The sequence below is a fragment of the Bos javanicus genome, chromosome 6, assembly GCF_032452875.1.
Source record: "Bos javanicus breed banteng chromosome 6, ARS-OSU_banteng_1.0, whole genome shotgun sequence".
NCBI classification, from domain to species: Eukaryota; Metazoa; Chordata; class Mammalia; order Artiodactyla; family Bovidae; genus Bos; species Bos javanicus.
The window spans coordinates 61,339,350-61,356,323 of record NC_083873.1 but is presented as its reverse complement, the minus strand read 5'-3'; the positions used below and the strand labels follow the sequence as shown (position 1 = coordinate 61,356,323).

The following is a 16,974-nucleotide window of genomic DNA, read 5'->3' as shown; positions in this document are numbered from 1 at the left end:
AAGGGTTAAGTAACTGGTGCAAGAATATATAGCTGGTAAGCAGAAGAGCCAACATAAAACCCAAGGCATTGGCTCCAGAGCTCATATCCCTAATTTCTATTCTATGTTTTCTACTAAGACTCATGGATAATGAATGGTTAGCCCAGCCCAGAACTTTGTAATTGTACATTGTACCACTCAGACTTTTACTCATGCTATCCTTCTACTAGCAAAAATGAGACACCTGGGATGTGGAGTGGCTTACAAGTTTCTAAACAAAAGGAGATCTCTTTCAATGTTACATCATAGAAAAACAAATCTATACACTTGTAACCATATCTGTGTTCTTGGAAATCAGAAACATCTACAATAGTTTCAACAGGCTGAAAACACATGCCCCCAAGTTCAAGTCTCCCCAAGGTGGGTGTCACATCCATAGGTCTGTTCTTACCTTCCAAATTCATGGATGACCTTTCTTGGGAAGCCTGGAGTTCCACTGGGAGAGAAAAGCAAAACAAAACCACTAGGCTGTATCATTAAAGGGAAAATAACTAACCTAAGTAACAGCTGTTGTCATGCATGTTACAGAAAATGCTGTACCTGGTTTACAGAGCAGGTATAGAGTGGCAAGAGTAAGTCAAGTCCTTGTTTGCACAGGTACACCTGTCCTTGAACAAACAAGTCCAGAACAGTCCTAAATTTCACCAACTAGAAGAGAGAAACAGTTAAACCTAAAACCATTTGATTCTCACTCTTGATATTCAAGCTTGTCTTCTGTTGTCATTTCATTTTTCCCTTACATTTCCAAAGAAGGCTTTTTACTTGATTTAGGTAGCATTCGAATCCCATAAAAATGGTTTTTATTAAAGGCTGAAAGAAGAGCTATTAATTCACTCTCAAGATGGGGTAGAGAACAGTTGTTTTTGTCTACCTGCATCCCATCCTCAGGGAATCACTTTCCCATGTGCAGTACCCCGGCCTAGCCCATAACAGAACCCTCTCTCCAAAACAATGAAGACCGAACTAAGGATGGCTTGAGACAGCCATCTTTCTGTTGTGGATTTTAAGCTAGTAAGACAACACTTTGGGTCTACTGGAGGCCATCTCTCATGCAACATGGAGAGATGAGAGTTAGATGGAGAGAGAAAAAATTCTACCGTCAGTGAGTCCCTTTTTCTAATCTCAAAGACTAATTCTTGCAGTCCTTTCACCTTTCCTATGAGATATCTTAGAAATCCTTCTGAGCTGAATGAGTCAATAAACTTCCCTTTTTGCTTATCTGGTTTGAGTTGGATTTCTGTCTCTTGCAACCAAAAGAGTTATAATATTAAAGACTCAAAGTTTAAAACCACTGCCTTGACCTCTCATGAAGATGCCTATTTGAGCTGACTATATTTTCTTCTCTTGCAAAGGACTGAGTTTCTTTCATACCCAGTAAACCTGTTTTCTGGCTAGTCTCAATCTCTTCTGCATTCAGTCCATTTCTTCCTATGTTTCAGCCCTGCTTAGCTCAGACTCCAGGCCAATATGATTGCTCTCTAACTGTATCAGTTTATCTTTGGGGCAACAGGGAGATATGTTGTTCACTCATTAAAAGCAAAATGCTCAAGCATCCCAATGTATTCTAGGCTTCCACACAGCTACCTTGATATAATGATGTCTAGAGAGTTGAACTGTGAAGGAGGCTGAGCGCCGAAGAATTGATGCTTTTGAACTGTGGTGTTGGAGAAGACTCTTGAGGGTCCCTTGGACTGCAAGGAGATCCAACCAGTCCACTCTAAAGGAGATCAGCCCTGGGATTTCTTTGGAAGGAATGATGCTCAAGCTGAAACTCCAGTACTTTGGCCACCTCATGTGAAGAGTTGACTCACTGGAAAAGACTCTGATGCTGGGAGGGATTGGGGGCAAGAGGAGAAGGGGACGACAGAGGATGAGATGGCTGGATGGCATCACTGACTTGATGGATGTGAGTCTCAGTGAACTCCGGGAGTTGGTGATGGACAGGGAGGCCTGGGGTGCTGCGATTCATGGGGTCGCAAAGAGTCGGACATGACTGAGCGACTGATCTGATCTGATCTGATATTCTAGTGACACTGCTGTTGCTTCAGTCGGTGAGTCTAAAGATAGCTCTATATTGAAATCATCCAAAGAGATTCTTAAACCACCAATGATGAGGCCCCACCCCAGACACTGTTTTGACTGGTCTGAGGAAAGATCTAGGCAACAGTATGTTTGAAAATTCTCCCAGCAAAGTTAAATCAGCCAACATTAAGACTGGCTGACTAAATATATATTTATACATGCTTTTAATAAGTTTTATGTGTGACTCAACTTGTTCTCTGACCATACTTTTTGGGGTGGGGTTGGAGAAGCATAGAGGTATTAGCTCTGAGTAACTCTCGTTCAGCATTTTCAGGGATGTGCTTGAATTCATTAAATTCAAGAGGCATGATGGGAATAGTCAAAGGTCCCTGCTCATAACCTCACTTACAATTGGCACTGTGAGCTGTAGCCTTGTGGGAAGCCACTGTTTATGCCCAATTGTGCATATCTACTGTGTGCAAATGGAGAAGGCAATGGCAACCCACTCCAGTACTCTTGCCTGGAAAATCCCTTAGATGGAGGAGCCCGGTCAGCTGAGTCCACGGGTAGTGAGGAGTCGGACACGACTGAGCGACTTCACTTTCTCTTTTCACTTTCATGCACTGGAGAAGGAAATGGCAACCCACTCCAGAGTTCTTGCCTGGAGAATCCCAGGGACAGCAGAGCCTGGTAGGCCGCCATCTATGAGGTCGCACAGAGTCAGACACAACTGAAGTGACTTAGCAGCAGCAGCAGCAGCATTATGTGCAAATAAGTCTTCCAGCAATGTATTTTAAATCATACAAGTTCTAGTAGTCTTACTTTAAAAAAAAAATCAAACATTTGACCTTTCTGCCATAATTCATTTTTGTTACTAGAGATTATCATATAATCTGCCTAAACGGTACGTGTATTAGTTTGCTAGGGCTGAGGCAAGAAAGTATAGAAAGAGAAATTTGAACAGAGACAGGCACACAGGGATAATGCCACAGGAATATGAAGGCAGAATTGGGGTGATGTTTCTACAAGCCTAGGAACACCAGAGACAGCCAGCAAGCCAACCACCAGAAGTCAGGTGAGAGTAGGGGCCAGGTTCTTCTCGTAGTCCTCAAAAGGAAACCAACCTGGCTGACACCTTGATATCAGATTTCCAGCCTCTGAAATTGTGAGAATTTCTGTGATTAAAGCCACTAAATTTGTGCTACTTTATTACAACAGCCCTAGGAAACTAATATCATTTCTTATTGAAAAGCAAAGTCTATGATTCTACAATCAGTCATCTTTGAAGCTATTGGGGGGTGGGGCACCTAGAAGTCTGACTAACCTGAAAACAAGGCCAAAGTGTTATCATTAATATTCATGCAACACATGACATTTATTACCAGTTGCTTTTTGAAGACAAAAGCACAGGGGGGAAAAATAAAACTTTCCTGTTTTGTAGCCTTGAAAACAGATACAAAAAGCCCAGCTGCCTGGACATTATAGAATTCAGCTAGAAAATTATCATAATTTTTGCAGAAAAACATATTTCTCTTGGTTTTCAAAAATGGGTATTTAAAGAAGCCTCATTAAGGGCTTAATTTCCAAAATATACAAACATCTCATATGATTTAATAACAACAACAAAAAAAAACCCAATCAAAAAATGGGCAGAAGACCGAAATATACATTTCTCCAAAGAAGACAGATGGCAAAAAAACACATGAAAAAATACTCAATATCACTAATTATTAGAGAAATGCAAATCAAAACTACAATGAGGTATCTCCTCACACCAGTCAGAATGACCATCATTAAAAAGTCAACAAATAACAAATGCTGCAGAGGATGTGGGGAAAAGTGAGCCCTCCCACACTGTTGGGAATGTAAATTAGTGTAGCCACTATGGAAAACAGTATGGAGTTCCCTCAAAAAACTAAAATGAGAAGTACCATAGATCCAGCAGTCTCACTCATGGGCATACATCCAGATGCAACTCTAATTCGAAATGACACGTGCACCCCTATGTTCGTAACACTGTTTACAATAGCTAAGACATGGAGGCAACTTAAACTGTCCATCAATACATGGATGAATAAAAAAGATGTGGTATACAAATGTATAATGGAATATTACTCAGTCACAAAAAGAATGAAATAATGTCACTTGTAACAATATAGATGGACCTAGGGATTATCATATTAAGTAAGTCAGAAAGAGAAAGACAAATACTATATGGTATCACTTATGTGTGGAATATAAAGTATGATACAAATGAACTTACCTATGAAACAGAAACAGACTCACAGACATAGAGTACACGCTTGTAGTTCCCAAGGGGGTTCAGAAGATTGACAGTTTAGGATTAGAAAATGCAAACTTTTATATGTGTATGTGTGTGTGTGTATGTGTGTATGTGTGTGTAACTGAACCACTTTGCTGTATGTCAGAAACTAACACAACAGTGTAAGTCAACTATACTTTAATAAAATTTTAAAAGTAAATAAAACAAAGAAGCTCTGTTAGCAAACCATGAAATACTCCAAGCAGCCAGGACAACAGAAAAATAACTTTCTTGGTTGGGGACATATGGCATGCATCAATTTGTAAAAATTCCGGTAAAGCATACAATGTGTGATGTCACAAAATCTCAATATTTAACTGCCAAATACTTCAGATTGCATTTCACTTGCTCATTTCAGGACCTTCTGCATGGAAGTTGGTCCTCTGGTGGTACTATGTACTAAAATTCTGGCTCAAATGCTAATTAACATTAGGAACTGATCGTTTCCTGTTGTGATACAATACTCATATAAAAAATTTAAGAGGGACTTCCCTGACTCTGTGCTTCCAATGCAAGGGATGCAGGTTTGATCCCTGATCAAGGAACTAAGATCCCACATGCCACACAGCCAAACAATTTTAAAATTAATTAATTAAAGAAATTAAGAGAGGGCAAAATGGAAACTGACCTTGCTGGTGAAGACTGCAAATTTTTTAAAACCTGAATCACCCACAGTTCAACTTACTATTACTAGATCTCCTCAACTTTCCCTTAATAACTTGCTCCTCCTTTTGCCCTCCAGGCTTTAATATCCAACTTGATTTTCATATACTTCTCAAGCTCATACTTCTGTCCAGGGTGCTTTCAGCCCTTTGGGAGGAATGTTCGTTCAGAAATTGGAGGGAAGTGAGCAATAGAGAGTAAAAGATTATATTTACTAAGCTTAACAAGTTATATTTGCTACTCTGATTAAACATAAGAATCTTCACTCGAGTTAAATTCCAATTAATTCACTTTTTTACTTCGGGAAAATTCCTTCAGTTCCTTGTTCTCTAGTTCTTTTCCCCTTAAGGGAAACAGCCCCAACATCATAACACTGGAAGGATCAAGGAACAAGTAAACTAATCAAGACACAACAAAACAATGACGGTTCATTCTGGCATTTCCCTGGAGCTGACCGGGAAAAGGGGCTCTCTTTTCACACGGGTGATAACTGCTGGTGGCCAGATGAACACCACAAAGGAAGAGCCTGCCAGAAGATGAATAAACAGAAAGAAATTTGAAGGCAAGCAATGGAGAGAGGTAGATTCCTAATAATACTATATGAGCATATATATCTGCTCTACACATGGCCTACTTCTAGTCTTCAGGGTTATGACAGCCATAAGCATCTTTATGCAGAATTCATTTGTGTTGGGTTTCTGCCACATGCTACTGAAAGAGTCCTAATGAACACAGAATCTTATTAGTGAGAAAAATAGTAATTAGACCAAAGATGTCTATCCTAATCTACTGTTTAAAAGGATGGATCCATTTCAAATAGGTCCTAGGAACCATCACAGGAAGGAAAGAAAAAACGTTGTAAGATTTCATTCTAAATTCAAGTTAGGGAGAGTATTAAACTTCTTCTGAATAGCCCCAACAGCCAACAGTTAGAAGAAGAAAATTTGGGCTTGACATAAGCATAAACTTTCCACTTTCCAAAGCTGTATAAAAAGGAACAACTGCCTCTTGAATATATTCTGCATTTATCTATTTCCTTCCATTGAAACCACCACTGCACTGGTCCAAGCAGTACAAGTTCTCATTTGGACTATTTATTGCCAGCGCGTCCTAAAGTCACCCATTCATCCAACAAGCCCTTCCTGAGCCTCAACTCTGTGCTAGATGCTACTCTAGACGCTGCAGACTCAAGGAACAGAACAAAAACAGAACTCCTACCCTTACGGAGTTTGCATACTACTCACTGGAAGCAAAAAATGAGTGAGTTATTCCTCAGTATCGGTTCCAGGATCCCCTGAAGATACCAAGAGCCTCCAATGCTTAAGTATGTTACATAAAATGGCTGCACAAGTCCCATATACAAAATGGCTGTTCAAAACCCTACATAAAATGGCTGCACAACTTCCTACATAAAATGGCTGCTCAAGTCCCATATACAAAATGACTGTTCAAAACCCTACACAAAATGGCTGCACAACTTCCTACATAAAATGGCTGCTCAAGTCTCTACATAAAATAGCTGCTCAAGTCTCTATATAAAATGGCTACACAAATCCCATAAATAAAATGGCTGCACAAGTCCCATATACAAAATGGCTGTTCAAGACCCTACATAAAATGGCTACTCAAGTCTCTACATAAAATGGCTGCTCAAGTCCCCTCCATAAAATGGCAGTGGTACAGTCAGCTCTGCGTATCAGTAAATCAAATTTTGAAATTCAGTCCTTGGTTGGTTGAAATCAGATGGGGAATGCAAGGATATGCAGGGCTGACCGTGTAATATACATGATGTTACACAGCATATAGTCTGCATAGCATGACAGACGGTGATAGGTGCTGGATAGAAAAAGCGGTGGGGAGTATGGGGAAGGGAAGCGGGGCTTCAATCGTAAATAGGGTGACTAGTGAAGGGCTCATTGAAAAAGAGATACTAGAGCAAAGACTGGAATGAGATAAGGTACGGAGTTATGCAGACATCTGGAGAAACATTTTAAGCAGAAGGAACATTAAAGGTAAGAATCTTGACGTGGGACATTTGGAACCCTTATGGCAGTAAGTGAAGAGGAACTCAAAAGCCTCTTGATGAAAGTGAAAGAGGAGAGTGAAAAACTTGGCTTAAAGCTCAACATTCAGAAAACGAAGATCATGGCATCCGGTCCCATCACTTCATGGGAAATAGATGGGGAAACAGTGGAAACAGTGGCAGACTTTATTTTGGGGGGCTCCAAAATCACTGCAGATGGTGACTGCAGCCATGAAATTAAAAGACGCTTACTCCTTGGAAGGAAAGTTATGACCAACCTAGATAGCATATTCAAAAGCAGAAACATTACTTTGCCAACAAAGGTCCATCTAGTCAAGGCTATGGTTTTTCCAGTGGTCATGTATGGATGTGAGAGTTGGACTGTGAAGAAGGCTGAGCGCCAAAGAATTGATGCTTTTGAACTGTAGTGTTGGAGAAGACTCTTGAGAGTCCCTTGGACTGCAAGGAGATCCAACCCGTCCATTCTGAAGATCAGCCCTGGGATTTCTTTGGAAGGAATGATGTTAAAGCTGAAACTCCAGTACTTTGGCCACCTCATGCAAAGAGTTGGCTCATTGGAAAAGACTCTGATGCTGGGAGGGATTGGGGGCAGGAGGAGAAGGGGACAACAGAGGATGAGATGGCTGGATGTCATCACTGACTCGATGGATGTGAGTCTCAGTGAACTCCGGGAGTTGGTGATGGACAGGGAGGCCTGGCGTGCTGCGATTCATGGGCTCGCAAAGAGTCAGACACGACTGAGAGACTGAACTGAACTGAACTGAAAGACCATTAAGGCTGGAGTGGAGTGACGGGGGGAGAGAACAGAAGGAATGAGGCCTGAGAGGCAAGGGATAGTTGTAGCTCCTAATGGGACTTTAGCAGGCAATGGCACACTCTGGATTTTAAGGAGGGGGAAGACAATGGAGGGCAGTGGAAATACATGATTGTATTTTGAAAGGGTTACTCAGTCACTGTTTGGAAAATAAATGTCTCCCTGCTTCCAGTCTGATCCTCTATAGTCCATTGTTCACAAAGCAGAAGGAATCTTTTTAAATATTGTAGAAACACTCAGAGAAACAAAACTTGCATCTACACTAAAACCTGTGCCAGACTATTCAGAGCAGCTTTATTTGCAATAGTCCCAAACTGAAAGCAACCAAAATATACGACAACAGGTGAAGAGTTTAACAAATTGTGGGATATTCACTGTGGAGTACTAGTCAGCAACGAAAAGGATCAAACTGATGATACAACAACATAGATGGGTCTCAAGGGCATTAACGTAAGTGAAAAATCTCAGAAGATCACATGTTGCACGATCCCACCCTTTGGAGGAAATGGATGAAGGGTACCTGGGACCTCTCTGCACTATCTTTGGACCTTCCTGTGAATCTGTAATTATTTAAAAATACTAAGCTTATTAATAAGCTTATTCTAAAACGAAAAGTTTAGAATCTATAACTGTCAAAATTAAAAGGTTTTTTTTAAAAGTATTGCAGGAAGTAAATTGTATTTCATTGGAAAACTGCATTGTCTACGTACAGCACACCTTCCCCAGTTATCTGAATCTACTCTTTCATTGTCTTTGAACTATTTTTACAATTTTGAAAGTTTAGATAACTGATAGATACACAAACCTTCCTTCATGGTAGAGGTTCCCTTTCAGCTGTCACCCACATCCCTCGTGGGAAAACCAACTAACATACACAAAATATTTATGCATTCAATTCAGCATTCCTTCTTCCACATCAAATTGTCCTTTGAATACTATGATGGCACTGAGCAAGTTAAATAAAAGCTTTAACATCTGTTCATTTTTATGTATGGGAGTCATGATTTTACCTTTTCTGAAAATTATCTTTTAAAAACATAAATCTGGTCATGTTACTCCCCAGCTTAACTGCCTCCAAACTTCCAAACTGCTTTCGGAATGAAACCAAACATTTCCTCAGATGGATAAGGCCCTGCCCAGCCAGGGCCCAGCCCGCCTCTCGGACCTCATCTCCTCACTCTGCCCTTAGCCAGGACACTGGGACTACTGGCCTTTTTTCCAGCTCTCTGAGAACTTCAAGCCTGTTCCTGCCTAATGGCTCCACAACTATTGTCCCTCAGCCTAGACTGCTCTTCTCATCAGTTCAGTTCAGTTCAGTCGCTCAGTCGTGTCTGACTCTTTGCAACCCCATGGGCTGCAGCATGCCAGGCTTCCCTGTCCATCACCAACTCTCAGATTTTACTCAGACTCATGTCCATCGAGTCAGTGAAGGCATCCAACCATCTCATCCTCTGTCGTCCCCTTTTCCTCCCGCCTTCAATCTTTCCCAGCATTGGGGTCTTTTCAGATGAGTCAGTTCTTTGCATCAGGTGGCCAAAGTATTGGAGTTTCAACTTCAGCATCAGTCCTTCCAATGAATATTCAGGACTGATTTCCTTTAGACTCTTCTGATGGATGGCTCTTTTTTAGGAGTAACTCTCAACTGGGTGGTTCCACCTCAAACAACTCTTCTCAGTCACCCTATCAAAAGTAACATCCCCATGCTGTTTTTTTAATCATAATTATTTCTATCTGAAATAATAATAATAGTGTTATTATGCATTATATATTATTTAACATTTTAAATATTATATAAGCATAATAATTTATTTTTATAAATATATTTGTTATATAAATATATTAATATCATTCAGCTAGCTACTTGATTATTTACTACCTGCCCACCCCAATTCTATCATAATAGGATCTTGATATTTGGCTCCACTATATCCAGAGCTTACCAGGTGGTGCTATTGGTAAAGAACCTACCTCCAAACTCAGGAGACTTAAGACATGTGAGTTTGATCCCTGGGTCAGGAGAATCCCCTAGAGAAGGGAAAGGCAACCCACTCCAGTATTCTTGCCTGGGAAATCCCATGGACAGAGAAGCCTGGAGGGCTACAGTCCATGTGGTTTCAACCAAAGCCACTTAGCCTGCGTATTGTCCACTGCCTAGAAAGATCCCAGGCACATAGTAGGCACTCAATAAATATTTGTTGAATAAATCTCTGGGTGAATGATGCTCCTAGAAGTAGTGAAGTCCTCATCACTGGAGGTATTTAAGCATGGTTTATACAACCACTTGACAGGGTCTTAGTAAAACTATGGGCATAGACTCAATCACAAGAATAAAAGACCATTTTGGTCCCTCTAGGACTGTGAGCTTATGATTCCGTGGCTACCATGCCCTTTCTACTATGCAAATGGGAAAAGTAAAGGAGTATTCCTCAGTCATTTTCCACAGAGTGATAGTACGCACACCCCTGTTCCTGCTGCAATATCATCTCAGCATTAAAATGTTGAAGCTAATCAGACATTTAATTTCAAAGTGGAAGGTCATTATCTTGTCACAAAATTTTATTCCAATTACTTTTTTTTTCTATTATACGAAATGAATTAAAAGTAGCACAAAACATTGGGAGATCAAACAGTCAATCAGAAGCTCATTAAATATCATTGAAATTGGTGCAATAAAAAGCATTTCCCATGGCTGACTTATTATTTAAAAGCTATATTCTGGATGGCTCAAGGAATTGACATGCTGCCAATCAAAAAATCACCCTATCCATAAATAGCCACTTGGCTTTTTAAAAGTTCATTATCTTTTTTTTTTAAGTAAGAGTAAATATATAACAAGATTTAAAGCATGGGTGTAATTACCATCCTGTCAGCCCCTTAGACCCTAAAGAAAGGATATCAGCAAAATCACTGGTAATTTGGACTAAAATTTACAGTAAGATGCTTACAAAAGTGCTGCCAGTGATTTTATAAACACCTCAATATATTACATTTATATACAGTACTCAGGTATGTACAACCCCAGGCGGGGAACAGTGGTCACTTACAATTTTAAAATTGAGTTCAACTCCACACTTGGGAGTAAATGCCCATTTCATTTTCTAAAACGTGATTATTAAGCACTTCATTTTTCAATGGATCCAGATATAGGTGACTGCTAGCATGTGGACCTAAAAGCTGGTCATTTAAAAAATTCTAATATTTTTCCTCTAGGGTTTCTTCTTATTTTTTTAGCTAAACCACTAATTTTACCATTCAGTATTACAGAAACATCCACTTTTCAACATACAGAATGGCAGATCCTTTTCATTGGTAAACCATAACAACACAAGTACTGTTCCCAGTCTCTTAAGGTGCTTAAGTGGTGAGGCTGATACAAATTAAAAATATATAAGAGAAGAAAAAGCTCCCAGGTATAGGAAATTATTTCTTCAGTAGTAGAACTGATGAATTTCTCCCCTCTAACCACCCCCTACCTACTCACACTGGCACCACCCAATTTCCTTTCAAAAGCCAGGACTTATTGGCAAATTATCTGGGAGTAAAGTGGGAGGAAAACATTTCAATGCAAAATTCAGAACTGCTTTATAGAAAGAAAAGTGTGGGGAGGTTTGTTATCATTTATTTCCTCCAGTGTATCATTCAATTTCAGCTGTCTCACCTCTGAGAAGAAGCTCCCCCATTTTTCACTTATGTGCCTAAGAAACATCTCCCTGGCATCTCATTCTCTTTCCCTGTCTTTCACCAGCATTTCATTATTTCTTAACTGTCCCTCTCATGCTTGTCTCCCTTTTTCTTACTGATCCACGTGTCCTCATTTAGCAGTTTTCAGAAGCCAGGGAGAAACGTTGCAAATAATGTTAAATATGATTAATATCTTGAATTCCTTGAAATATGACATGCATGAGTTACAATGAAACCTCTTTTATTTCCCCATGAAATGCTTTTGCATAATGAGAAAGAAAATGTCCTCTATGCCCTAATCAGCCCTGACAGTTCCTGGACTCCCAAATACTTTTATTTATGGCATTATTTATTTCATCTCTAATAAATGGAGGGGAGAAAACCGCAGCAGGATCTGAGGAGGCCGCAGGAGAGAGGGAGACTATGGAGGGTGGAGGAACGCAGAAGCTGATCCTGCAAAGAGAGAGGTTTCCAGAGGAAGGGAAGTCTGGCGAATGAGAGACCAAGGTCCTCAGCCCGGAGAAGAAGAAAATAGGTCACTCTTCCAAGACTAAAAGGAAACTAACTTCACAGTGGAGAGATGACAGTCACACATCAAGGAGGAGACATACCCAGAATTCTAACCTGGAGAGTGAAGATTGAAGGCTAGAAACCAAACCTGGGAGGGAGTTGCTGATATTGGAATTACCTAGGGGAGGGGAGATTTGTTCCCAAAGTGGCTGGGAGAAGCCAGGGCCGTCCTCTAGATTTGAAGACATCTCTAGCCCATGAGATCCTTCTCTGAAACACAGAGGCGCTTCCCTCATTCAAACAACTACTGAAATTGTGTGTCGTCCAGAAACCCTGCCCTGGTGGCCCCAGACACAGTGAGGAGCTGCCTGGGCAACGCAGAGAGCCAGAGCTTTTGGGCAATCTTGGTCCAACAAGGGCACGCGCGTGCACACACACACACACACACACACACACACACACACACCCCAAATGATATTGTTGCGAGTATCTAATCACCATCCCCAAAGGGGGTATCAGGTCATATTTTTTCCCCTAAATTGCAGTCTACCTGCTACAAGAAGTGAGAATTTGCATATCTGGGTACATCTGTGTAACTCAGCCACACACTTGAGTATCTGACTATGGGCAATTTCCTCAAAGAGCCTCAGTTTTCTCATCTGTAGAATGGGGAAACGTATTCTCTTATGCCCTCTCATAGGAATCTAATGAAATAATGTAAAAGTCTGATGCTTAGTGTGCTCTTATGACAACATGAACTCGAAGGCCATGAGCTGGATATAGACAAAAGCCCCTGGGCGCGCAAACAACTCGCAGCAACCTGGGTCAAGCCTTCAAGATGTTCTTGAAGGCTGGCGCAGCAATTTCCCATAGGCAGAAGAACGCGGTGTATTATCTTCCCAAGGTACACACGCACTCCAGCTACCCCAACCCCGCCCCGCCCCAACTACTCCCAGCTGGGTGCAACCCGAGAGTTTGGGGTCGTGCAGGGGTCGCCAAGAGCTCCTTCCTAAAACCGGGCCCCGCCCATAACAGCAGGAGCCTCAAGTGCACGGGGCTCCAAAGTCTCGTCCCGGCCAGAACCTCGCGCTGTTACCAGGACGCCCTCGGGGTCCCGGCTCTTTCCTTCCCTTCCCCCGTCGGAGGCGCACACCAGGCTCGGCGACCACGCGGGCGGCAGCGGCGGCAGCAGGCTCCGCCCCCGCCCCCATTATCATTAGCAGATATTACCCTAAACACTTGCTCTTTACCTCCTTTCTCCCTCCAGGCATTGGCGAGGCAGCCTGTCAATCAGGGCTCGGGCGGCAGCCCCCCGCGCAGGGGTTCGGCGATGCCAGGCTTCGCGACAGGCGGCGGCGGTGACGGCGGCCGCGGCACAGACACCCACCCTCCCACACGCGCGCACCCGGGCAGAGCCGGCGGGCGGGCGGCAGCGGCATCTTCGGAGCCCGGCGCCGGGCGCCGAGGGGGCGTGCGGCCGGGAAGCGGCCGGGAGGCGCAGGATGGAGGAAGAGATGCAGCCGGCAGAGGAGGGGCCCAGCGTCCCCAAAATCTACAAGCAGCGCGGCCCCTACAGCGTCCTCAAGACGTTCCCCGGCAAGAGGCCAGCGCTGGCCAAGCGCTACGAGCGACCCACCCTGGTGGAGCTGCCGCACGTGCGGCCGCCCCCGCCGCCCTTCGCCCCGCACGCCGTGGTCTCCATCAGCAGCAGCGAGCCGCCGCCGCCGCCGCCGCAGCAGCAGCAGTTCCAGGCGCAGGGATCTTTCCCCCCCGGGCCCGGCCGGGCCAACGCCGCCGCGTCGTCGTCGTCTCCGTCCGGCACCCCCGCCGCGTCCCAGGGCCACCTGAGGACTACGGCGGCGCCGCCCGCGGCCGCCGCCGCCGCGTCATCATCCTCCTCGTTCGCCGCCGTCGTCAGGTACGGGTCGAGCCCGGCGGCCTCCGCGGGCAGCAGCAGCACGGGCGGCGACGGCGCCAGTCTGGAGCTCAGCGCAGGTACCAACTCTCGGGCGCAACTTTCCGTCCCGCCACGGCCGGGGAGAGGGGTGGGGCCCCGGGAAGGAGAAGCCCAGGGACCGCGGAGAGCCTGCGGCGCGCTGGGCCCAGCGGGAGGGCCGCGAGGGGAGCGCGGGGGTGGGCAGGGGGCGCGCACACCGGCTGAGGGAGGATTCGGACCTCCGAGCGCATTCCGGAGGCCTCCACGCGCTGGCGGCAACTTCTGGCGCTTCCCGGCCGCCGCCGCCGCCGCGTCCCGGGCTTCCGACGGCGCGCGCGCGCCTCTTAACAGGTGTCTCCGGCGCTCGCCTCCCGCTCGGCGCCCGGGGAACGCGGCGGTGGCGATGGGCGACCTGGCTGGTGGCGGGGGGAGCCGGGGGCCGCGCGCGAGCTGGGAGTGGGGGCGGGACACCCTCGGGTGGCAGCGGCGGCCGCTCCGGGAGAAGCTGGCGCTCTCCGGCGACTCTCGGGGAAGCCCTCCCTTTCTTCTCTGCGGCTTCACTTTTTCCTTCTACTTCTTCCCTTTATCTCTCTCTCTCCCCCCTCCATTTGCTTTTTCTCCTCTTTCCTTCTCGTTTGCTTTCTGATTCTCCCTCGCTCTGTCGCGGTCACTCAGCGGGCCCTAGGGCAGTTTCGTTTTTTCTGTGTGGGCGCGCGCGGTCTCTGCCTGCCCCTTTTCCCCCCAACCCCAGGGTCCCCAGCGGGTGGCTGTAAGACGCGGGGCTCCCCCCGCAGCAGTCACGCGGGTGGGGCGGGCGGCCGCGACTTCAGGGACGGAGACTCCTGCCCCTCCCCCAGTACCGAGAACCCCGGGCGCTCCAGGTCCCGCCGCCCTCCCCGCACCGGGTGGGCGCTGCTGCACGCCGGGATCCCGCGCCTCTCGAGCTTTCTGGGCCCGGGCCCCTCAGAAATGCCTTTCGGGGAGCGCTCACCCCGGGTACGAGACTTCTGGTAGAAGCCGGTCCTCCTGCCCAGCTGCGGGGAGGGAGGCGGGCTGATGGAGAGGCCGCAGCCTGGGGCCTGCGCCCAAGGGTGCTTTCTGCTCCCTGAGGACGCGCAGCCCCGTTTATCCCGCTCCTCGGAACTAAAAAGTTCCTGCTCAGGCCTTTTACGGCACTTTGGAGCCCTCCGAATCCTGCATATAAGTGAATCCAAAGGGTTTTTTTTTTCCCTAATGAAAATAGGAGCATTGTCTTGAAATGAGTTATAGAAGCCTAAGCTCATGTTCTGTTGTTTGTCAATATTTTGACACATGAAGGATTGGTTTTGAGAAAGAAAATCTAATTACAGGTTATAGTGAAGACTTGTCCTGTCACATCCCTCACTGATTTGGAGAGGTTCTTGTGTGGATGTCCTCACTGTTTGCAAGAGGTGGTTTTTTTTCCCTGTGTTTATATTCTGTTGTACTTTTGTATTCGTTGTTAGGCTATCTACTTTTATTTTTCTAGTGTTTTCCCGCTTTCTTAGGTTTGTGTGCTTTCTGGGTTTGGGTTCTGATTTTCTTATAAACTACTTCATGGTCATTCCTTGTTAATTTCCTAGCTCTGCTTTCTTGTTCAGAAGTTAGGGTCTTTTTCCCATATTCGGTACTTGGCGTACCCCTTAGCACAACCTCCAAGCCATCGTGTTCATTGGGGGTTTCCCCCTCTTTATCCGCCCACTTCACTCTTTAATCTCGTCTTGCTTTCTCCTTTGAGACTTTGCTGACTGTCTTTCAGTCTTTTACCTTTTTTAAGACCGTGTAAGTCTGCCCCCTTTCATTTCCGTGTTCATCCATAGTTTTAACCTTGCTTTTTCCTGCTGTTTTTCCTGTATTCTGTTTTCTGCACCGTTACTTGCTATCCTTTCCAGGGTCCCTTCTACTCTGGTGGCAGTTTCCCCACTCTTATCCATAAAGAGTTTTTGTTGTTTTGTTTTGTTTTTCCTTCTTACCTTGTTCTGAATGACCTCTCTCAGTGTTTACTCTGATGGCCTGTTAGTCTGTCTCTGTCCCCAGGTGGAAATCATGTCACTGAATCTAAAAGAGTGAAAAGGAGCTTGCTGATGCTCCTCAGATTCCCTGTATTTCTTATTTCCCTTTATTTTCAACATTTCTTCTTATTTTTTTTTAAGAGAGCTCCTGGAGTAGTAAGCTTGATAGCCCCAAGAATAGGATGCCATGTGCTTGTTGAAAAGACAGGAATTGGGTTGTAGGTTTCTTCTTCTCAGTAAGGAAAATCAAATCAGTTCAGTGGCTCAGTCGTGTCCAACTCTTTGTGACCACATGGACTGCAGCACACCAGGCTTCCCTGTCCATCACCAACTCCCGGAGCTTGCTGAAACTCATGTCCATTGAGTTGGTGACGACATCTAACCATCTCATCTTCCCTCCTCCCCTTCTCCTGCCTTCAGTCTTTCCCAGTGTCAGGGTCTTTTCCAGTGAGTCTTGGCAAATGGTCAGGGGCAAAAAAAAAAAAAAGACCTTAGTACTAGACATCATGAATTTTGGTCATAATATTAATCACTGGGGACAAAGCCATCTCTTAATGGGCACAGTGGCATTAGTGGCCCTCAGAAGGACAGGCGCCTGAAGAGTTGATTGGCTCTTTGAGGAACTAGTGGCGCCACTTTGAACCAATGAGCATGTGTGCCCAGACAGCCATGTGAGCATACTTGGTGGAGTGGAAGCAGGGTGGTGATTGGCTTGTTGCACCCTCACTGCAGTGTTACTGCAATGTCTCAGGCCCCCTGGTAAACTGAAAATAATCAAAACATCAATGAGATGAAATAAGTGAAGGATGGAAGAGAGAGAACTGAGTGTCCAGAGTAAATGCTGTGAAAAGATGAAAGGGTTGAAGTGAACCTTATTTGCCATTAAGGGCCATAAACCATTGAGAGGAGACA

At 44.9% G+C, this 16,974-nt stretch overlaps 1 protein-coding gene across 2 annotated transcripts in view; it reads left to right on the top strand.

Moving 5' to 3' along the window:
• The first annotated feature begins 13,497 nt into the window (after positions 1 to 13,497).
• Positions 13,498 to 16,974, top strand: part of BEND4 (BEN domain containing 4) — a 32,992-nt gene continuing 29,515 nt past the window's right edge. For both annotated transcript variants that reach the window (XM_061420042.1, XM_061420043.1), the window contains exon 1: positions 13,498 to 14,091. In XM_061420042.1, coding sequence (XP_061276026.1) covers positions 13,599 to 14,091 — 493 coding nt within the window. In that variant the 5' untranslated portion in view covers positions 13,498 to 13,598. The remainder of the gene's footprint in view (positions 14,092 to 16,974) is intronic.